The 23218-nt window shown below is 42.2% G+C and overlaps 1 protein-coding gene across 3 annotated transcripts in view; it reads left to right on the top strand.

The window, feature by feature from the left end:
- Window positions 1-19634, top strand: part of GABRR1 (gamma-aminobutyric acid type A receptor subunit rho1) — an 87824-nt gene extending 68190 nt beyond the window's left edge. For all 3 annotated transcript variants that reach the window (XM_065588199.1, XM_065588200.1, XM_065588201.1), the window contains exons 6-10: window positions 4719-4801; window positions 6891-7031; window positions 9607-9759; window positions 15369-15565; window positions 17185-19634. In XM_065588199.1, the coding sequence (XP_065444271.1) occupies window positions 4719-4801; window positions 6891-7031; window positions 9607-9759; window positions 15369-15565; window positions 17185-17472 (862 nt within the window). In that variant the 3' untranslated portion in view covers window positions 17473-19634. The remainder of the gene's footprint in view (window positions 1-4718; window positions 4802-6890; window positions 7032-9606; window positions 9760-15368; window positions 15566-17184) is intronic.
- Window positions 19635-23218: the final 3584 nt, after the last annotated feature.

The raw sequence follows: 23218 nt of genomic DNA, 5'->3' as shown, positions 1-23218 counted from the left end.
GCTATGTCAGTTTGAATATGTGCCTTTAACATTATACAGCGGGATTTCGTAACTTTACACATAATGTTTCTACATAGGTTTCAACATGATATTATTGACCAGTGAGCTATTGGTTTTCAAATGATACCTCACAAACTATATTTTGTACAACGATTATTACAGTAGTATTTAGAATGTGAATACAGGCGTGCATTCAGTCACTCCAGGTTATCCAGCTAGTCTAACTATGGATGTTAAGCTAACAAAGGAAATACCAAAATTCCCGAGAAACCCAAAGAGACTAAAAATTACAATGCTTACATTGGCAGCAATTGGTAAATGAATATTTACCCTCAGTAATGCAGTCTGTATTGTGGTGAGTGCTAGAGTCTGACTGGGATTTTTCAGACATGCCAAAATGTACTAGATACATGTGTAACTGATTATTAATATTTTTTCCAATGCCTTTGGCAAAAAACAAAATTTGAAAACTGATGAAAATTTGAAAGCTCCCCTACTGTCAAAAATGCTTGCTCCACTTGCCAGAGCAGGCAAGAATAGGATGTAAAGAACATGTTGTGTTTCTGTACCACTTAGTAATATCTGGCACAGATACTTGAGAAAAAGTCCCATGTCAATGAGAGGTTTGGCTGGCTAAGGAGTACAGAATCTGAGTTTAAGAATATTTGAGACACTCCAATCTCACCACACATAAATTCACACAATTTACAAGGTTTAGTTATAACCACCCTACACAAAAATAGTATTACACTTTTTAAATGGCAAACTAAATAGTAAAATGTATTATTATTATTGTTTCCAGTAGCACCGACAACATGCTGGGCACTTTATAAACACTGAACAAAGGATATTAATTCTATTAAAATTTAAAGCACTGTAAAATGTTTTGTTTAGCGATTAGTCTGAATTTATACCGCATATTCAAACTCAGGTTCTGAATTCTCTGGATCTGATCTCTGTACTGTGTCAAAACAAAATCCCAGATCCACACACTCCCAAATTAGGTGGTTTTAAATCCAGACTTCGGTTCAATCAGAACTTTCCCAGATTTTGTAGTGTTTGGATTTGGTCCATTATTATGGAGGTGACTAAGCAACTCCATAGGTAAGGTTGCATTGAGATTTGCACTTTGAGCAGGACTAGAAGGGGAGAAGGACAAGAGGGCTGAGTTGGGGGGGGAGGGGAATTTGTTTTTAAAGTTAAACACAATAAACAACCATGTAAGTGTTAAGCTGACAGCCTAGCATTACCCTGATCACTTTATTTGTATATTCACCAGATTTTGACTTTGTAAGAATCTTCACTCTTTGGGTCCAGAACTGTGTCTTCAACTGTGTATGGAAAGCACCTGTCACATTTTAGACAGCACCACAAGCTAAATAAGAAATCTGAGCACACTTGCTTTCAAAGAGTAACAAATACAAATGAGAGTGACATCAATGGAAATATGTGACTAGAGATTAATAACATAAGGGTTTACAACAGCAGGCTCTGTTAGATCCTCAGTAATCTAATTGTTGACTGTCTTTAAACTTGTTATGGTTCATAGATTGTTCTCTCACTATAATCTATAAAATTGTTCCCATTTATTTTTCCACCACCAGTGTTTATATAAGTTGGGTTTATAATTACCTGATGCTTCTTGTACAAAAACACAAAACTAGCCTATTAAGAAATAAAATAATGAGTTGTTCTTAGCAAGGCCAGAGCTTTGGATTTATAAGGTGGAGCATTTCAATGTATTTTCTTTTCAAACAAACTTAGTAGGACTAGAGGTATTACCTGTGCCCCCTAGTGGATGATATAAATGATAGCTCATTAGACTGTGATAACATTGATAACATTTCACAGAATACTGATATACTTCATCAGTAACACCAGTGATGTAACTACAATGGTGCAAGTGGAGCAGCCCAGGGCCCATGAGATTATTGAGATCCAACCAGAGGGGCTTCTGGGGAAGAGCAGGGCCTGCTAGGGCAAAAGGGGGAAGTGTGCTGGGGGATGCATGGGGGCATGTGGGGTCCCTGGAGACAGAAGACACAGCCCTCCCCCAAGAGACAGAATGCAAGGAAAAGCATCAACCATTTTGCATGGAGCAGGAGAGAGGGACAGCTGGGGTAGCTTGATCAAAGCTGCAGGGAGAGGAGTTGGAACAGAACTGGGTGGAGCTGGGGGCTGGATCGGTGCTGTTGAGGTGGGGGAATGGGGTGGAGCGGAATTCAGGAGACCTGGATCAGGACTGGGGGGATGGGGGTGGGGAAGGTTGGAGATGAGCAGAAGGGGACCGAGGGGAGGAGCTGGGGGAAGGTTTGTGAGAGCCTGAAATGGGGCTAGTGGGGTAGACCAGGATGGGAGGAAGAAGGGGAGCTAAAAGAGCCTGGAGGGGAGATTGGATTAAGGCTGGGGAGCTGAGGGCTGGACTGGAGGCTGAAGGAAGGTTTGAAGGAGAGCTGGGAGGGGTGGATCAGAACTGGAAAGGAGAAAACAGTAGCTAGGAGGGAGCTGGGGGATGAGAGAGCTAGACTGGGGCTATGGGAGAATTGGGCAGGAGCTGGGGGGGCAGCGGGGCAGGACTGGGGCTGTGACGGGAACTGGAGTGGAGCTAGGCAGGAGCCAGGGGACAGGGTAGCTGTACTGGGGCTGTGGAGGAGCTGGAGGGGGACAGATTTCAGAATTGGAAAAGGGCCCCTCTAACCTATTCTTGTACCAGGGCCCAGTTACACCACTGCATAGTGTGACAGATATGGCCATTTCCTGCAATATCTGTGAGAGATCCTACTGGATTGCATTTAAATAGCTGTGGAGTCCGTTGTATTAAAAATGCAAAATGTATATATTATTGTGTGATTGTATGTAACTTCTCCAGCAGGGAGACATGGCCAGTGTAAACCCTGGGGAAGTGTTATGAGCTTCAAAGGACTATTTTAAACAATGTGCCAGACAAGAAGGAACTTTTGAGATAGGCACAGTAGAGTGGGTTTCCTAAGAAATACCTGGGGGGAGGTAAATGCAAATTCCCACCTCCAGACCCAACCCTTTGAAGCTATGCCCTGAGTAGAAAACCATTGTCTGGCTACCTGTTCACAATCTCTATCAAAATCCCCAGCTGTAAAAAGGAAAGGCCAATCTATGATGGTGGGTTCTTGTTCTGAGCAAAAGCTGTTATGAACTTATGGCCATAGACAAATCCCTTGGTGTTGTTTGAAGTACAGAATTCTACCAGAGCCATTGTTGGAGTTGGGGTGAACTCTGGTAAATTTATTAGCATGTTTGTAGGTTCTGGTATTGTTTTAAATGTTTTTTCTGTAATTCTTTCACCTTAAGAATAAATATGCTTGCTTAGAAAGGGCTGCATGTTAACTTATAACTGTGGGCAAGTATGCTGTTTTTAGCCACTGAGGAGAAAGCAAAGCAGGCCTGCTTAGGCCATTCTGACTTGCTGCAGAATTCAGAATATAGGAAGGGACCTGTGTAGCCTTGAAATACCCTGGTCAGGAGGTCTCCACCCAAGAGAGGTGATGACTGAGAAGCTGGAGCCTTGAGTGAGTTTCTTGCTGTACCATGAGGGGGAAATACAGGTGCAGTTGCCCTGAACGGTGACACGTAGGACTGCCAATGCATTGATGGTTATCTGAATATCAATAAACTATTCTTTACAACTGGAAAGCAGATGACAAAGCTGACATTCTCTGAAAAAAGCAATAGAGGGTCCTGTGGCACCTTTAAGACTAACAGAAGTATTGGGAGCATAAGCTTTCGTGGGTAAGAACCTCACTTCTTCAGATGCAAGTAATGGAAATCTCCAGAGGCAGGTATAAATCAGTATGGAGATAACGAGGTTAGTTCAATCAGGGAGGATGAGGTGCTCTGCTAGCAGTTGAGGTGTGAACACCAAGGGAGGAGAAACTGCTTCTGTAGTTGGATAGCCATTCACAGTCTTTGTTTAATCCTGATCTGATGGTGTCAAATTTGCAAATGAACTAGAGCTCAGCAGTTTCTCTTTGAAGTCTGGTCCTGAAGTTTTTTTGCTGTAAGATGGCTACCTTTACATCTGCTATTGTGTGGCCAGGGAGGTTGAAGTGTTCTCCTACAGGTTTTTGTATATTGCCATTCCTAATATCTGACTTGTGTCCATTTATCCTCTTGCGTAGTGACTGTCCAGTTTGGCCAATGTACATAGCAGAGGGGCATTGCTGGCATATGATGGCATATATAACATTGGTGGATGTGCAGGTGAATGAGCTGGTGATGTTGTAGCTGATCTGGTTAGGTCCTGTGATGGTGTTGCTGGTGTAGATATGTGGGCAGAGTTGGCATCAAGGTTTGTTGCATGGGTTGGTTCCTGAGTTAGAGTTGTTATGGTGCAGTGCGTGGTTGCTGGTGAGAATATGCTTAAGGTTGGCAGGTTGTCTGTGGGCGAGGACTGGCCTGACTCCCAAGGTCTGTGAGAGTGAGGGATCATTGTCCAGGATGGGTTGTAGATCACTGATGATGCGTTGGAGAGGTTTAAGCTGAGGACTGTAGGTGGGCAGAATTTGGGCTAATAGCATTTTTTCCCCCTTTTAATTCAATCCCTGGTAATATGTGGGTTTGTTTGAAAATGTAGGGACTATATTTTATTTGATACAAAACTAACTTGCAGTTTTTGTTTTTCCTTTACCATTTTTCATTCATAAAGATAACAAAGTTTTTAAACATGTATTTTTCATTTCTAGGGTCACAGTAACTGCAATGTGCAACATGGATTTCAGTCGCTTCCCCCTGGACACACAGACGTGTTCACTGGAAATTGAAAGTTGTAAGTAAACAGGATACATATGTAGGCCAATATTTTCAAATATGGGAACCTAAAATTAGGCTCCTAAATTTATGTAAGACACCTAAGTAAGTGGCCTGTTTTTCAGAAGTGCAGAGCAACCTGCAAGTCCGACCAAAGTCTACAAACTGAAAACAACTAGGAAAGCTTTTTCTCCACTCTCTTTCAGTTACAATAATCGTAGGTGTGGTTTATCTCAGTTAATCCCACTGCACTGTACTACTCAACAAATAAATGAATGTACTTAATATGCGTCACAAATTTATCCAGAGTATAAACTAAAGATACATCCAAACTAGCATCCCCATGGAGCTCCTTTTTCTAAATCTGACCTATCTTTGAATGTCCTGGCTTTCATACATATATACAACTCTACCCCAATATAACGCGACCCAGTATAACATGAATTCGAATATAACGCGGTAAAGCAGTGCTCCGGGGGGCGGGCGCACTCTGGCGGATCAAAGCAAGTTCGATATAACACGGTTTCATCTATAATGCGGTAAGATGTTTTAGCTCCCGAGGACAGCGTTATATCAGGGTAGAGGTGTATTTTTAAACAACTATAGTCTATTGACGTACTTTTCCCCTTGGATTGTTAAGAAGCATTTGCAATCTTAATGCTGCTTTAACGATTGTTTTTGGGGTTGGGGTGGGGTTTTGTTTGTTTGTCTTTTTTCTGGGAATAACTAACCCTGATATAAAACCCAAGACTAAACAACTAAATCTAATTGGAATACAAGGAAAGAGGTGATTATTATGTCCTACAGCAGTCACCATAACTCTCTGCAAGATGCAGGGCTAAGGCATCTTGAAATCCAAGTTACCACTTTTTTCACCCAAGCAACTAGTCAAATTTTGGGACCTTGAGGATGTTCCAGTTGAGAGTAGAAATGGATGGAGGCTGGTATTTTATTTGATGCAGTCTTGTTTATTTACAAGATGTATACAAGTCCTGCTCCTCTGAACACAGGAGGAACCAAAACAAGGGAATAGCTTCTTTGTTTCCAGCCCCAACCCTCTTTAGCCAACCCTAGACCCAAAAGCCCTTTCTAGGGATCCTCTAGGGTCACATCATGTTTGAAGACTCCTGCTTGGCTTTCTTGCTCTGCCTCAGTCTCAGTTTCTTGTCTGCCCTCTCAGCTACCTTTTCACATCCACAGACTCACTCACCTACCTGGTCAGAAGAGGAGGGAACCCTCTGCCCCCCTGTTGCTAGTGTGTGGTCAGACTCTATTAGGCCTTAAGTGTTTCTTACAACCATTTTAAATGAAGGGTGCATTCACACAGCAGTTTCAACAAGGTTTTAACTCCACTCATAACAAGGCTTAAACCAACTCATAACAATAACCAGAATGATCCTTTATCATAATTAGGGCTCCGTGTTTGTCATGGAGGTTGTGGAAGTCACAGATTCCATGACTTTCCGCGACCTCCGTGACTTCTGTGGTGGCCAGTGTGGCTGACCCAAGGGCTGCCCAAGCAGTTGGCTCCAGAGCCAGCTGCTCAGGTGGCCCAGCAGCCAGCCACACCAACCGCTGCTGGAACGGCCCCAGGACCAGCCTCACCAGCTACTGCTCCAGCAGTCCTGGGCGGCTGGCCCTGGTGACCACCTGAGCAGCAGCTGGTGCAGTTGGCCCCAGGGACTGCCTGAGCAGCAGTCCCCGGGCGGCTGGAGCAACCCCCCGGGACATTCAGTCTCACAACAGTGGACCCCAGCTACCCCTCTTCCCAGATTCACCCCCCCCCAGTAATGCCCCCCCCCCCCCCCAAGATTCAGTCAGGGGTATTTATAGTATAAGTCATGGACAGGTCACCAGCCATGAATTTTTGTTTATCGCTCCATGATTTTTACTAAAAATACCCATAATTAAATTGTAGCCCTAACCATAATCACATGCACAATCATCCATGACCATCACTAATACTGGACTAAACTGGCAGAAAATTTGCTGTTTCCCCCAAAGCTTTTGTACCTACCTTTGAAGACATATTGACACATTCTGAACTGTAGAGTCGATACTATTTGGTATAATTGCACTGCACCAAAGATTTACTCCTATTTTCCTAGATGCCTACACTGAAGATGATCTAATGCTGTACTGGAAGAATGGGAATGATTCCCTAAAAACGGATGAGAGGATATCGCTATCCCAGTTCCTTATACAGGAGTTTCACACCACCACAAAGCTTGCCTTTTACAGCAGTACAGGTAAGTGATTTTTACTAAAGTTATGAAATTATGATAGATTTTTGCTTTCTCCCCTCCCTCCCCAATCAGATGAGATCAACTTTACCTCTCCCTTACGAGATGGACTGGTATGTGGCTTCCTCTGGGGCCCATAAAAATTCCCTTCAATTGGTCACAAAGGACTCACTAGCAAATGGTCTAAGGCATTCCCTTTCCTACAAGGGCTGAAGCATAGGCAAAGTTCATGCAGAATTGCAAACTAGGACTTAATTATTTGTTCATCACTGTGAGGGGGTGTACCAGGGCCATGGTCCTACCACACCCTGCCCCAGGAAAGGGAGCAGAAGAGGTGAGTTCTGCAGGCTGCCTAAAGAGGCTGCAGGGAACAGCCCATCGGAGACCAGCAGGCTCTGCCTCAGTGACCTGAGTGATTCCCTTCTGTATGCCTACACTCTTCACGGGGTGGATCTGCTGCACTGTGATAGTCGTCACTGTTTCTGGTGTCAGCTCTGGTGCCTCTAGCAATAGGGATTTGCACCATCAGACATTCTCTTCTCATCTGGCTAATCCTTGGGATCCCTGCCTTTCCTCTTGCAGCAAAACCTTTTTATGTGGCCCACCTCTCCACAATCAAAGCAATTAAGCCTTGCCCTTCCTCCCTCATTCACCCCAGGGCAAGCCCCATCTTAAATGCCCATAACATCTCCGCGGCTGGGCTTCAGGCCTCCAGCCTGGTAAACCAACTGGGTGTGATACGGCTCAAGCATCTCTGTATCCACACCTGCTATTTGGAGTGGGTCTCTTGCCATTGATATTGTGCTGCAAACTGAGTGTTCTGCTGGTTCTCCAACAGCTGCATCAGCAGGGCCTGGGTCCGCTGCTTCTGCGGCATAGTGCTACCTGCTGCTGCTATCCTGCCACTAGCAGGCGGATCACCTCTTCCATTGTAGTACCCCTTGTTTTCAGGGGTCAGGCCAAAAGGATCCCACTCTGGTACCACTTGTGATGGGGCCCACTCACCTCACATGAACTCCTACTATCGTGTGTGTGTGCCTGCACTCTCTCTCTCGCTGCACCTGGCAGTTAACTTCTCTGGCAGGTTTCCAGTGACTCAGCCATCCGTCCAAGTCACACACAGTCATGTGTGAAACAAACACACAAAACAGACCCCTTCTGGGGTACGTGATCCAATACGGCCTACCTCAGTGCCCTCAGTACAGTCTTTGTAGCCCTATCCCTGGGCTCGAGCCTCAATCAGTCCAACAGAGCCTATCACAGCGCCCTCTGCTGGTGTCAGCCTGCAGTCCCGTCCCTGGGTTCAATCCTCTATCAGGCCATCAAGGCCTATTGCAGTACCTTGGTTATAGCCCCGCCTGGGTTAGCCTTCAAACTTTCTTTCACGCCTTCTGGGCTCTCTCTCAAATTGTCCCTGCTCTGGTATGGAGAAGTGCCCCCAGGGCTTCCTCCCTGGAGATTCTTCATAAGCCACTTCCCTAGTGGCTGGTGGGGGGGACTCAGGCCTGCCCAGTACGCCAGGTCCTGACCCAGGGACTCTATAATGCTGCCTGCTGCATCCCTTTATTAATTGCTGCATTTTCCTGGGCCACTTCCCCACGGCCCCAGTACCTTCATCCTTATCTCAGGGCTGAAGTTTTTCTTGAGTCCATGCAACCAGCCAGGAGCACCTTCCTTGCTCCCTGGTCCCTGCCAGCAACTGCTGTGTCCAGGTACTGCAATTCCTGCACCTAGCCAGGAGCACCATCCTTGGAGCCTGGCTCCAGACAGCACAGATCTGTCCAGCCCTCCAGCTCCTGCAGCCAGCCAGGAGCACCCTCTTTGGTCCTCTGGCTCCAGCCAGCAACTGAACTGCTTTGTCCAGAAGCTCCTTTTTATATGAGGCTTGTGGTCTCTGATTGGCTGCTCCCTGCAGCTCTCTAGGCAGCCTTGAGGATTCACCTCTTCTGCTCCCTTTCCTGGGGCAAGATGTGGTAGGACTGCAGGGCCTGGTACACCCTGCCACAATCACACTTCTCCCTTTGTGCAGTGCTGTGTAATGGTACATTTGTAGTGTTATATAAAGAATAATAATCCCTGTATGGAAGCATTACAGCTGGACCTCACAGTAATTGGGAATGTCCTTGACTGAAGTGTGGGAAGATTTGCAGATGCAAAGCTAATTGGCAATTTTAAATTTATATCCACATAGTTATCTGGTGCATTTGTTAGAATTATATATACAATGAAGGTTCCGATCCTATAAGCCCTCTCTGCATAGAACTCCCATTATTCCAATCAGAACTGACTGCAACAGGAATTCCTTGCCCAGGGGGCTTTCAAGAACAGGTGTGATATTTGCTCTAAAGGTCCAGTCCTGTGAGGTGATGAGACTTCAAGAATATGAATGGTTTGATTAAGATCCACTCTGCTCTTAAATGGAGATGAACCTGTAGTGGTCACTTGTAGTATTTTTCTTATAAGAAAGTATAGCACTGTTCCACTGTGGATGTTGAAATGATCTCAAAATGTCCTATATTGTATTTGTGGATGGTTTTCCTTTGGTGTTAGTTATCCTTTTTTCCTTTTCTCTGTGGTACAGGGTGGTACAATCGCCTGTACATTAACTTCACTTTACGCCGCCACATCTTCTTCTTCTTGCTGCAAACCTATTTCCCTGCCACTTTGATGGTCATGTTGTCCTGGGTGTCTTTCTGGATTGATCGCAGAGCTGTACCTGCCAGGGTCCCTTTAGGTAAAAATAATCTTGTAATCGGCACACCTGAATGACCATACACTAGCAAAGACCTACTTATTGAGACAATCTCATCAGCATCAACCCCCGGTCTCTGATATATGCCATACCACATTGTCACATAGCTTAGAATTCAGCCACTGAATTAATCTACTGCTCTTGCTCACACTTACACATGTAGGTTAGGATAGGCTGACCCCATTCATCTCTTCTTTATTACCCTAACAACACTTTAACTGTATTAGTCAGTATCACAAATGATAGATGCACCTCAAAAACATAGTGAAGAACAAACACAGCATTCATTTTCTCATTCTGTTATTATATAATTATAATTAGGGCGGTCAAGTGACTAAAAAAATTAATTGTAATTAATTGTGCTGTTTAACAATAGAATATCATTTATTTAAATATTCTGGATGTTTTCTATATTTTCAAATATCTTGATTTCAATTACAACATAGAATACAAAGATTACAGTGCTCACTTTATATTTATTTTTATTACAAATATTTGCACTGTAAAAAACAAAAGAAATAGTATTTTTCAATTCACTTAATACAAGTACTGTAATGCAATCTCTTTATCATGAAAGTGGAACTTACAAATGTAGAATTATGTACCAAAAAACCCTGCATTCAAAAGTAAAACAATGTAAAACTTTAGAGCTTACAAGTCCAATCATTCCTACTTCTTGTTCAGCCAATCGCTCAGAAAAACAAGTTTGTTTACATTTGCAGAAGATAAATGTACCTTGACTTTAGCAAAGTTTTTGATACTGTCCAGTATGGATTGGATGAATGGACTATAAGGTGGATATAGGATGGAAGGTGGACTTAGGATGGAAGAATCCCATGCACTGCTACAGGCTGGGGACCGAATGGCTAAGTGGCAGTTCTGCAGAAAAGGACCTGGGGGTTACAGTGGATGAGAAGCTGAATGAGTCAACAATGTGCCTTTGTTGCCAAGAAGGCTAACGGCATACTGGGCTGCATTAGTAGGAGCATTGCCAGCAGATCAAGGGAAGTGATTATTCCCTTCTATTCGGCACTAGTGAGGCCACATCTGGAGTATTGCGTCCAGTTTTGGGCCCACCACTACAGAAAGAATGTGAACAAATTGGAGACAGTCCAACAGACGGCAACGAAAATGATTAGGAGGCTGGGGCAAATGACTTATGAGGAGAGGCTGAGGAAACTGGGCTTATTTCATCTGCAAAAGAGAAGAGTGAGGGGGGATTTGATAGCAGCCTTCAATTACCTGAAGGGGGATTCCAAAGAGGATGGAGCTTGGCTGTTCTCAGTGGTGGCAGATGACAGAACAAGGAACAATGGTCTCAAGTTGCAGTGGGGGGAGGTCTAGGTTGGATATTAGGAAAAACTATTTCACTAGGAGTGTGGTGAAGTACTGGAATGGGTTACCTAGGGAGGTGGTGGAATCTCCATCCTTAGAGGTTTTAAAGGTCAGGCTTGACAAAGCCCTGGCTGAGATGATTTAGTTGGGGTTGGTCCTGCTTTGAGCAGGGGGTTAGACTAGATCACCTCCTGAGGTCTCTTCCAACCCTAATCTTCTATGATTCTATGAAGATAATGCTGCCTGATTCTTGTTTACAATGTCACCTGAAAGTGAAAACAGGTGTTTGCATGGCACTGTTGTAGCCAGCATCACAAGATATTTACATGCCAGATGTGCTAAAGATTCATGTCTCTTAATGCTTCAACCACCATTCCAGAGGACATGTGTCCATGTTGATGACGGGTTCTGCTCGATAACAATCCAAAGCAGTGCAGACCAACGCATGTTCATTTTCATCATCTGAGTCAGATGCCACCAGCAGAAGGTTGTTTTTCTTTTTTGGTGGTTTGGGTTCTGTAGTTTCCACACCAGAGTGTGGCTCTTTTAAGACTTCTGAAAGTGTGCTCCACACCTCAACCCGCTCAGATTTTAGAAGGCACTTCAGATTCTTAAATCTTGGCCCTGTGCTGTAGCTATCTGTAGAAATTTCACTTTGGTATCTTCTTTGCATTTTGTCAAATTTGCAGTGAAACTGTTCTTAAAACGAACAACGTGCTGGATCATCATCTGAGACTGCTATAACATGAAATCTATGGCAGAATGAGGGTAAAACAGAGCAGGAGACATACAATTCTCCCCCAAGGAGTTCAGTTACAAATGTAATTAACGCATTATTTTTTTAACAAGTGTCATCAGCATGGAAGCATGTCCTCTGGAATGATGGCCAAAGCATGAATCTTTAGCGCATCTGACACATAAATACCTTGTGACACTCTGTGTCTCAGGGGAACACTCCCGGCACCCCCATGTTCATCCTTATAATATGATTGTGTAGTATCCAATGCAAAGTTTGTTATGTTGGGTGTCTTTGGAAAGCTCATGATGCACTGAGCATTATTATAGTAATGTTATAGGTTGTAATTTCACGTATATAGTTATGAGGCTGAAAATGTGTCTTGATGGCTTAAAACAAGCCCAGGCAAAACTCTCCAAAAACAGAGGGGCAGTTCATCAAGGCATGTGTGGGACAAACCCAGCCCAGCCTTACAGGAACCAAGGACACCGGCCTAGGCAGCAACAAAGGATCTGTTGGACTCTCGAGTGAGTCATCTACCCTCCATTGGACAGTTTGGGACTACAATGAGGTAATGCTCACCTGACCCTTGAGGGGGGAGGCAAAGCCAAGAGGGATGAAAGAACATGATAAAAGGGAGAGACGTTTGCCATGCTCTTCCTCTCTCTTCCACCTCCATCTACAGATATCACCTCCAAATGACTGAAGAGCCGATCAAAGGTTGAAGTGCAACCATCAATCCTGTGGTGAGAAGCATCTAAGTTTGTAAGGGCACTGAAAGTGTTAAGATCAGCTTAGAATGCGTTTTGCTTTTATTTCATTTGACGAAATCTGTCTTGTTATGCTTTGACTTATAATCACTTAAAATCTATCATTTGTAGTTAATAAATTTGTTTGTTTATTTTACCTGAAGCAGTGCATTTGGTTTGAAACGTGTCAGAGGCTCCCCTTGGGATAACAAGCCTGGTACATATCAATTTCTTTGCTAAATTGACAAACTCATATAAGCTTGCAGTGTCCTGTGGGCATAATTGGACACTGCAAGACGGAGATTCCTAGGGTTGTGTCTGGGACCGGAGGTATTGGCTAGTGTCATTCAGTTGCATAATCCAAGGAGCAGCTTACATGCCAGAAGCTGTGGCATGAACGGCCAGGGAGTGGGGGTTCTCACAGCAGAGCAGGGTAAGGCTGGCTCCCACAGTCAAGGATTGGAGTGACCTAGCCGATCACGGGTCCAGATAACACCAGGGGAATGTCACAACCAGTTACAACAGTGCCATGTGAATGCCTGTTCTCCCTTTCAGGTGACATTGTAATTAAGAAGTGGGCAGCATTATCTGCCAAAATGTAAACAAACTTGTTTCTCTTAGCGATTGACTGAACAAGAAATAGGTCTGAGTAGACTTGTAGGCTCTAAAGTTTTACATTGTTTTGTTTTTGAGTGCACTTATGTAACAAAAAAAACTACATTTGTAAGTTGCATTTTCATTATAAAGAGATTGCACTACAGTACTTGTATGAGGTGAATTGAAAAATACTATTTCTTTATCATTTTTACAGTGCAAATATTTGTAATAAAAGAGAATACCAAGTGAGCACTGTACACTTTGTATTCTGTGTTGTAATTGAAATTGATATATTTGAAAATGTAGAAAAAAATCCTAAAATATTTAATAAATTTCAATTGGTATTCTATTGTTTAAAAGTGCAATTAATCATGACTAATGTTTTTAATTGCGATTAATTTTTTTTAGTTTACTGTGATTAATTGACAGCCCTAATTATAATACATAGCAAGTACAGAGCATTTTCCATCCATAGGTCTCAAATCACTTTACAAATTCTAGCAGAAAAAGGGTTGAAAACCAGCATCAGCAACTCTCTGTTCAATCTTGCAACATTTTTCTTTACAATAAAATTAACTATTGTTGGAATTAAAATATTAGGTGATATTTTCAAAGAAGTCTATGGGATTTAGCTCTCAGTTCTGTAATGAACTACATGCAGGCAGACCCCTTGGCTTACTTTGTAAGATTGGGATCTTAGACACATCCCTTCCTTTAAAATTAATGTTCTAAATATCTTATCCTTAATCATTATTAACATATCTCACAGACTTTGAGTCCAATCCCACTCCCACTGATTTCAACTTGAACCAGGATCAGGGCCTTATTTATTGCAAATTAACCTGCTTAATGGAGAGAATATGTATAGACATACAACAGATATGAATGGAACATATGTATTCATGTTTTAATTACAAAATGGTTCACATTTATATCAAGGCAGTGACATCAAAAGCTTAGAAACCTAGTTGAGAGTTACAGCAATAGAAAGTAAAAACATAGTGCTTATGTAGAGCTTTTCATTTTCAAAGCGGTTTACTAACATTAAGTAATTAATCCTGCTAACAGCCCTGCTTGTGAGGGAGGTATATAGGATTATCCCTATTTTACAAATGGCAAACAATAGCAGGAGGCAACTTAATTACAGCCAGATTCTCATGCTCTGGCATGTTGAGTAGTACCTTCATCCATGAGACATCCTGCTAGAATCAGTGGGATTTCTCACAGAATAATGTACTATTCAGCCTGAATAAAGCTATCAGACTCTGGCCCTTAACCTCTCTGCCTCCAAGGGAGCTCACTTCTGGTACATTCTTGGGGAGTTGCTGAGCTGGGTACTATGACATTTGGTCTTCTGCTACTCCTTCTTGAGGGATTTAATTTTCTCTTGACATTGAGGTCCTTTTTGGTAGATCTCTTCCTCAGCTAGCTTCTTGGAGATGACATCATAGAACTGTAGATTTTGTGTCCTGCCTCCCAAATCATGGCTTGCTGTCCTCACACCAGAGATCCACCAAATCCCTGGTGTCGGTCTCTGGTCAGCTGGCAGGATGGTGGGAATATGATCTCCCTGGCACCAGCTCTTCTGTTCATATGCTGTAGAAGCACAATAGAAATGCTGCAGGTATAGCAAGCCACGTGCAATATGAGGCTCAAATGTATACCAATGTATATGAGCTGGTAGGTGACTCCCAGTGCAGAAGCAGGGAGTAGGCAGATGGCACAAAAACCCAGGCTAGGGGGAATTGTGGAAAGGCACTGGAAAATTAACAGTGCCCGAGTTGCTTAGCCTGCATCCACACTGCAGAGTGCTCATGTTAGAAGCTTGAGGGTTGGCAGCAGTCAAGTGTTAGCCTTTATTCCCATTAACTGCCTCCCGTGTAAAGCACCCCAGCATCTGGACGAGAGGTTTTTGTGTGGATGGAAGTTCGGGTTAGGGACAGCACTCAAATAAGAACACACAGTTAACTTTGTACTGAAGACAACCCCTTAGTATGAGAATCAGAGTTAGAAATCAGGGATTTCTGGATCCCACTAAGCCACCTCTGAAACTGAAAAAAGACATTTTAAAGATAAACTAGAACTTCAGAAATAGGACCTCATGTTTGCAGTAAAGAACACAGTTTGAATTGTCTTCACTGTTTATGTCTGAATGGATGATGGTGTGTTCCCAGGAATAACTACGGTACTGACCATGTCTACAATCATTACTGGTGTAAACGCCTCCATGCCTCGAGTTTCCTACATCAAAGCTGTGGACATTTACCTCTGGGTCAGTTTTGTGTTCGTCTTTCTCTCAGTATTGGAATATGCAGCAGTGAACTACCTGACAACGGTGCAAGAGCGGAAAGAGAGGAAACTGCGAGACAAAGTGAGTTTATATGTCCAGTGCTGTTGTATGTAATTGTAATAGATGTTTGAATGGGCTGATCATGCTTCAAAAGTCGGCATCCACAATGTGAAAAATCTAAGCTTCCTTAGAAGAATAGAGCGTGTACAAAAAGTGTCAGTACAGTGTTCCTTGTTAGACAGTTTAAAGGTTAGCTAATGTTATCTGGAACCCTATCCCACTGAAGTTTCTTCAGCATGTAAAGTCAACCGGACAAAATCCTTATTCATATTGTAATGTGACTTTTTGGTATCTTTTCTTTTAAATTCTCTCTTTTTGTAGTTAAGAGACTAACTTGCAAATAGCACCAGATAGAAATAGTATTGTGAATGGAGTGGGTGTTCAGATAACAAGGAAGATTCAAACACATCTTAGGCTCTGTTTACAATGTGCCATTAAAAATGGGCATCCTCTCAGGAATATTTGTAATTGTAAAGAAGTGGAGTTCCCACCCTTCTCCAGAAACAGTCTAGACTGCGATGATTCAAATTTATGCCTTTGCCTTTGCTGTTATGTTTAACAACAACAAAATCCTGCACCTATGCTTTCCTCTTGAGCTTCGCTTTTCCTAAGGTTTTCTCCCTGCAAGTTCCTTCTCTCCTTCCCCATAGTTCCCTCTGCTTCAAGGAGAGACTCCAGCCCTCTTTATAACCTGGAGTGGAGCTAACAGGACCTATCAATTTTGCTTTCTCATGCTAGGAATCTCTGCACCTTTACACAGGGTTCTAACTAGAGCTGGTTGAAAATATTCCACTGAAACATTGTTCCGTTGGAAAATGCCGATTCATCAAAATCAAAAATTCTGTGGCAACATGTTGATTTCGACAAAATTTTGCTTAGAAAAAAACTAACCAAAGGATTTCAATAAGGCTTCAATCCTATCAGAACGAAGTGTCTCAATTTTTTGTTTTGCAACAACTTGTCTTGTAGAAACGTATATTATTATAAAGTATAACATTTTAAAAAAGAATAGATGAAACAACACAAAAAGTTTGTTTTGCAGGTAATTCAGAATGAAAGCAAATTTCAAAATAGCAGAATTTCCTGAGAAACAGAAATTGCGGTTCGTGCACAGCCCTAGTTGTAATACATGATATTTGGCTGATTCAGCAGAAGAGCCCATCTTCTTCTGTAGGGTCCTAGAGCTTACCACGCTCTTCCAGCATGGACAATCCTTCACAATTTTTATAGTAACCTGACAAATAAAATCCCATCCTTTGTTGTCATATAAGAGTATGAAAGATGGTAAATACTACAAATTATACAACGTGAAGCCCAGTGATCGGGGCTACAAAGGTAAAATGGGCTCCATCCAGCTGGATCCAGGGACAGCCCTGCTTTCCCTCACCCCTGACAGCATGATTCCCTCTTTCACGCTCTTTGCAGCATCTACACCAAGGGAAGAAAAGGTCCCCAGGAAGGGCATGCTACAGAGGGAGCTGTTGCCCAACTCCATTGCTACTGCTCTCTCTTCCTCTTCCCCCAGCAGCCTGGTTTCCACCAGGATTTGCTCCCTCTGCCTATGTAAGGAGAGGAGGAGCATCAGGACCAGATAGTTCCAAATACCTATCTCATATAACTACACTCAACCTTATTCACAGCTTCCTTGTACTTGCGGACTACCTCAGCCCCGGACCATGATGATGGACGGCAGCTACAGCGATGGGGATGTGAATGAACTGGGACACTATGTGTCTGAGAATGGAGATAAACAAGACAGAATGATGATGCAGCTGACACTTGGTTCTGAAAGGAGTTCAAGCAGGAGGAAAAGCCAGAGATACGTCAGCATGCGGATCGACACCCATGCCATTGACAAGTATTCCAGAATAATATTCCCAGGCTCATACATTTTATTTAATTTGATATACTGGTCCATTTTTTCATAAATATCAGTTATTTCTCTAGTCAGTTTCCGCATGTCGCACTGTGTTACTGTTTAAAATTAACATCTATCATGCTAATAAACAGAAAATGGAGGAAACACTTAATTTTAGTGCTACTTGACTGATCAGAATTTTGATACATTGATTATATAAAATCCATCTGTTGTAAAAGATCTTTATACACACTTCAGCTTTGAACTAAAAACTAGGATCCATTGCGTAACTTTTTATACTAATTTTAAGCTGTACTATGTTCCTTCTTGTGCCTCATGGGCCACTCTAATTTGTTTTAATAGATGGCAAGAATAATCATCAACTGCTCATATAGGGTACATCACTCATTTTATGCCTCAGAAACCTTTCCTAGACTAATGTCCTGATCCTGCAAATACTTAAGCATGTGCATAAGTTTCCTGACTTAAGCAGTTCCATTGAGTTCAATGGCAATATAACAAGGAAGGTTACACGTGTACTTATGTTTTCAGGAGAGGTATTACAAGCACTGGAAAATGTATTGATGTTTAAAGCTTTCTTCTCCTGGTTAATGCATGCTTTGGTTGGCACTGTGTTGGAGTAACTGAAAGAGCCAAATACTAATGTTTTGTACAGCACCTGTGCCCCCTCTTGTTCATTCCTGAAAGGAAATGCTTTCAAGCTGCTTTGAATTAACCTGTTCTAAGTGTAACCAACAGTATATATTTACTAAGCAATTCACCCAAACCTTCCTAATTGAAATGAGATTTTTTTTCAACACGAACAAAATACTCTTTAAAAAAAAAAAAAAAAAGTACAGGAGGCTTTCAGTGGACCTGTGTAGATCTAGAGAGCAATAAGAGACCGCAGGCATGGCTGCACCTGGTCTGGGTCAGCTGATTCAGGCTCACAGAGCTCAGGCTGTGAGGCTATGACATTGCAGTGTAGATGTTAAGGCTTGGGTTGGAGCCCGGGCGCTGAGACCCCACAAGGGGAAGGTCTCAGAGCCCAGGGCTCCAGCTTGAGCCCAAACAATTATTCTGCAATTTTATAGCCCCGCAGCCCGAGCCCAAGTCAGCTGAACTGGGCCCTGAGACTTGGTCCCACAGGTTTTTTATCGCAGTATAGACATACCCAGAGGGTTTTGCCAATGAATTCACCAGAGGAGGGAACGAGCCTTTCTGCCAATTAAAGAAAAATTGTGACAAACCCTCCTTTTTCAGAGAAACAGACGTACAAAGAGAATGATAAAAGAACAGTTTCCCTCAGAGAGTCTCACTGCAATATCCTGCCATTCCTGGTAAGCAGCATGCATTCTAAACACCAAGAAAAATGTTACACCTGGGCCGAACTCCACCACTGTCTAAATTCCCCTTAGCAATGATTTCGGTGGGAATAGTCTGTTATTTCTACAACCAGAAAAGGATGAGTCTCAAAAGGAAAAACAACAAAGCAATCATAAAGATTTTATATCTGGGACACTGTCTAAGTTACTAAGACTAATGCTCTGAAACTTATCTGCAAAGGAGTTTCCATCATGAAGGGCCAAATCCAGTGAGATACTGAGCACCTCTAGCTAGCTAGGTTTTCATACTACCTATTGCATAGTATCCAAATTCCTCCTGGGATGCACGCTGAAGGTGCTCACCACCTCACAGGATAGGATTGGAGAAGCACTCAATAAGGGGAGTTGAGGGCACTCAGCATCTAGTTAGATCACCCCCTAATTTAGTTAAGTATGGTATTCATGTGACAGAGTGTCTGCAACACATGAACAAAATATGTCAAATCAACCAAATTTCCGTCTTTCACTGGGTTACTGGCCTAATGGAAAAGGAGAAGCAATGGATGCAATGTATCCTGATTTTAGTAAGGCTTTTGACAGAGTCCCACATGTTATTCCCCTAAGCAAACTAGGGATACAGATGAAACTACTATGCAATGAGTGCATAACTGGTTGAAAGACTATACTCAAGAGTAGTTGTCAATTGTTCATTGTCAAACTAAGAGGACATATCTAGTGAGGTCCCTGAGGGGTCTGTCCGGGGTCTGGTACTATTCAACATTTTCATTAATTACATCAATAATGGACTAGACACTAAGCTGGGGGGGATTGCAAGCAGTTTGGATGACAGGATTAGAATTCAAACAGATCTTGGAGAATTGATCTGAAATCAACAAGATAAAATAAAGACAAGTGCACAGTACTACACTTAGGAAAGAAAAAATTAAATGTACAAATACAAAATGGGGAATGGCTGGCTAGGCAATAGTCCTGTTGAAAAGGATCTGAGAGTTATAGTGAATCACAAACTGAATATAAGCCAACAATGTGATGCAGTTGCAAAAAAGGATATCATCATTTTGGAGAGTATGTGAAACATGAGAGTTAACAGTCCCACTCTACTTGGCACTGGTGAGACCTCAGCTGGAGTCTTCTGTCCAATTCTGAGCCCCACACTTTATGAAAGATGTGGACAAATTGGAGAAAGCCCAGAGGAGAACAACAAAAATGAGAAAAGGTTTAGAAAAAACCTGACCTGTGAGGAAGTGTTAAAAGAACTGGGCATATTTAGTCTTGAGAAAAAAAGATTGAAGAGGAAACTTACAACAGTCTTGAAATATGTTAAGGAGTGTTATAAAGATGACAGTGATCAACTGCTCTCCATGTCTACTGAAAATAGCACAAGAAGTAAAGGGTTTAATGTACAGCAAAGGAGAGTTAGGTTAGATATTAGGGGGAAATTTTCTAACTATAAGAATAGTTAAGTACTCCAGTACTTCCAAGGAGGTGGTGGAGTCCCTATCTTTAGAAGTTGTAAGAACAAGTTGTCAAATATCTGTCAGGGATGGTCTAGATATACTTGTTCCTGCCGGGAGGGGGGAGGGGGGGAAGGGCTGGACAAGATGACCTCTCAAGGTCCCTTCTAGCCCTACATTTATGTGAGTCTATGACCAGCATGTTCAGGCAGAAAAAGTAACGTCTGTTAAATAGCTTAGGTAAATAATAATATTTGACTCCAACATTTTTTTCTTTCCCCAGTCAAACCTGTGGCCCTTACAAAAATGATAACTCAAGGTTTCTTACAGTTAATTGGTTATATGTTATCTTTAAAAATGTAGGTAGACAAGCAAATGTGGATGGTTAATAGGACTTGAAACATAAACCAACCATAATTGTAAAATAAAAGGTTTATGTGTATGCAGGAAAAATGCTGTTTCATACACTGTAGAACATTCCTGTCTTTTGCACTTGTAGCCACTATCAGGATCATACTGTAGCTATGCTATCGCTGTATGACCAATGGACCTTTTCCTTAATGAAATCTGTTTTGGCCTGGTTGGTTTTGACCTTCTATGCACTATATTAGTTATAGACACAGAAAATGTTTGAACAATGTTACTTGTTTATTTTTATATGTAAATTAAATAACTATTGTAAAATGTTCACAATTTTTGCTGTTTCAGGAAATTGTGAACTGAAAAAATATAAATGGAGCACTACTCTATTGGTATATGGAGCCACAGCATCCAAGTGTAAGGAAAAGAAATTGTATAATGTTAGTCACTAACAGATACATATCTGGTATGTCAGCAGTGATTTTTGTTTAAATTCTACATCAGATTATACACATACATATATTATTTTGCTATATTATCTTAAGAGCTTTCCCAGATAATAAAGACATTACTTTCTTACAAGGACATTGTTTGAACTGAACAAAGGGGAAAATGTTACATTTGAAAGAGCAATTGAAAAGCTAAGGACCAGAATACTGTAGTATCTTACTCCACGAAGAGTCCCATAGATTTCAAGGGTATTACTTGCACAGTAAGGTACTCGGCCCTTCAGTGTTATCAAGAACAATTGTTTCCATTGTTACAACTAGAATACTTAAGTTGACATTTTGTAAGCAGGATTGCAAAACCTTACACTAAAGAATTAAAATATTTGCTGTGTTAATTATTTAAACACATAACCTATAGCTGGTTTGTTTGTTGAACCATTACTTAAATGTTTTAATAGCTCACCAAATAGTAATATACAAATTCTTTGACTTCTGACCACATAATAATAAGGGAGCCTTTCAAGGATACAAATGAGTTAGGTACCCAACTCTCACTGATTTTCATAGGACACCTAACTGCCTTTTTGCCTTTTGAAAATCTCTCCCATCATGGATCTTTACAATTAAATTGTCCAAATCGCAAATCTGAATTTACATTGCTACTTTATTTATATGGTTATATTTTCAGCTCTAGTGCCTTTTTGGTTTGTATTGTATATAAATATATTTCTTTCATGAGAACAGGGTATGTTATATAAAGCCAGTGCTTGATTTTAAGACTCATAATCATAAAAAAGAAAAAAAGTTGCTTTTTGGTTTTCAACCTTCCAGTGTACATTGTTGCATAAGATCATTCATTTTCATAATGGCTACTAGTTGTTTGTTTTTTAATTTATTTCTAGGAAAACTCAAACTCATAATAAAACTTTGCATATGTACAGCATTGTGTGTTTTCTCCCAAAAATTCTAAAACTGTATCTCCCTGAATTTATTAATACGCATAGTATCTTTTCTTCTCAAGGACCTAATCCTGCCAGTGCTGCATGCCCTTAATTCCTATTGACACTAGTGGTTTGAAAGGGCTTAGGACGTCAGAGCCAGGACTGTAATAAGAAGACTGGACTGAAATTATAAGTGAGAAAATGTATTAAGCTTCCATCCTAGATTGTCTAGGTGTCTGTGATAGGGTGTCTGCCCCACAGTGGCAGGGAAATGGTTAATAGAGCCCTAGGGAAGCTGCACAGGAAGCAGCCAATTAGAGAGAGGCTGCGAGGAATGGCCAAACAGGGCCGATCAGGCCTATATAAAAAGAGCCGCAGGGGCAGAGCAGGGTCAGTTACTCCCTGGAGCTCAAGGAGGGCAGACTGACTGCCTGCCTGTCTTGCTGGTGGAGGAAAGTTAGCACCCTAGACAGAGCAGTGCTGGTCAGGAACAGGGGAGGGAGAGGAAGCTCTTGGCTGGCTGCTTGCTAGGACTGGCAGGCTGAGGCCCTGAAGTGAGGGTGCAGAAGGTGCTGTAGTCACTGGGAAAGTGGCTGGACAGTTGACTGCAGTCACCATTGGGGAAGTGGCTAAACTCTAGAACTGAGATATCTTCTGGAGTCACCAATGTGGTGAGTGGTGCCCCATCACAGTGTCCTAATCCTCATTCCCACTGTTTAGAAGAACATTTTACAATGTAATTCAGCCCAACTTCCTGATGATTTACCAGATGCTCAATGCTGCAACATGCTAAATATCCTCCCATTCATTGGTTTTAATGGGAGTCAAGGATGCTCAGTAATCTTAGGGCTGTTCTACACTGGCGGGGGGAATCGATCCAAGATATGCAACTTCATCTACGTGAATAGTGTAGCTGAAGTCAAAGTATCTTGGATCGAATTACCTGGGGTCCACACAGCGCGGGATCGACGGCCGCAGCTCCCCCGTCGACTGCGCTACCGCCGCTTGCTCTGGTGGAGTTCCGGAGTCGACGGTGAGCGCGTTCGGGGATCGATTGCTACTCGCTGATACGGCGGGTAGTGAAGACGTACCCTCAGACTAAGCACTAGGTTTCATCTAAAAATGTGCTGAGCACCTCACAAGATCAGGCCCTGGTAGAGATGGTTGCCATTTTCTTCTAACACTCAATAAGGATATTAAAGGATATTAAGCTAATTTGTCTACTTTACTGTATAGCATCTGCCTAGATCCTTGCCTGACCTCCTG

The sequence above is a fragment of the Chrysemys picta genome, chromosome 3, assembly GCF_011386835.1.
Source record: "Chrysemys picta bellii isolate R12L10 chromosome 3, ASM1138683v2, whole genome shotgun sequence".
NCBI classification, from domain to species: domain Eukaryota; kingdom Metazoa; phylum Chordata; order Testudines; family Emydidae; genus Chrysemys; species Chrysemys picta.
The sequence above is the reverse complement of the archived record's forward strand: the minus strand, read 5'-3'. Positions and strand labels throughout refer to the sequence as shown.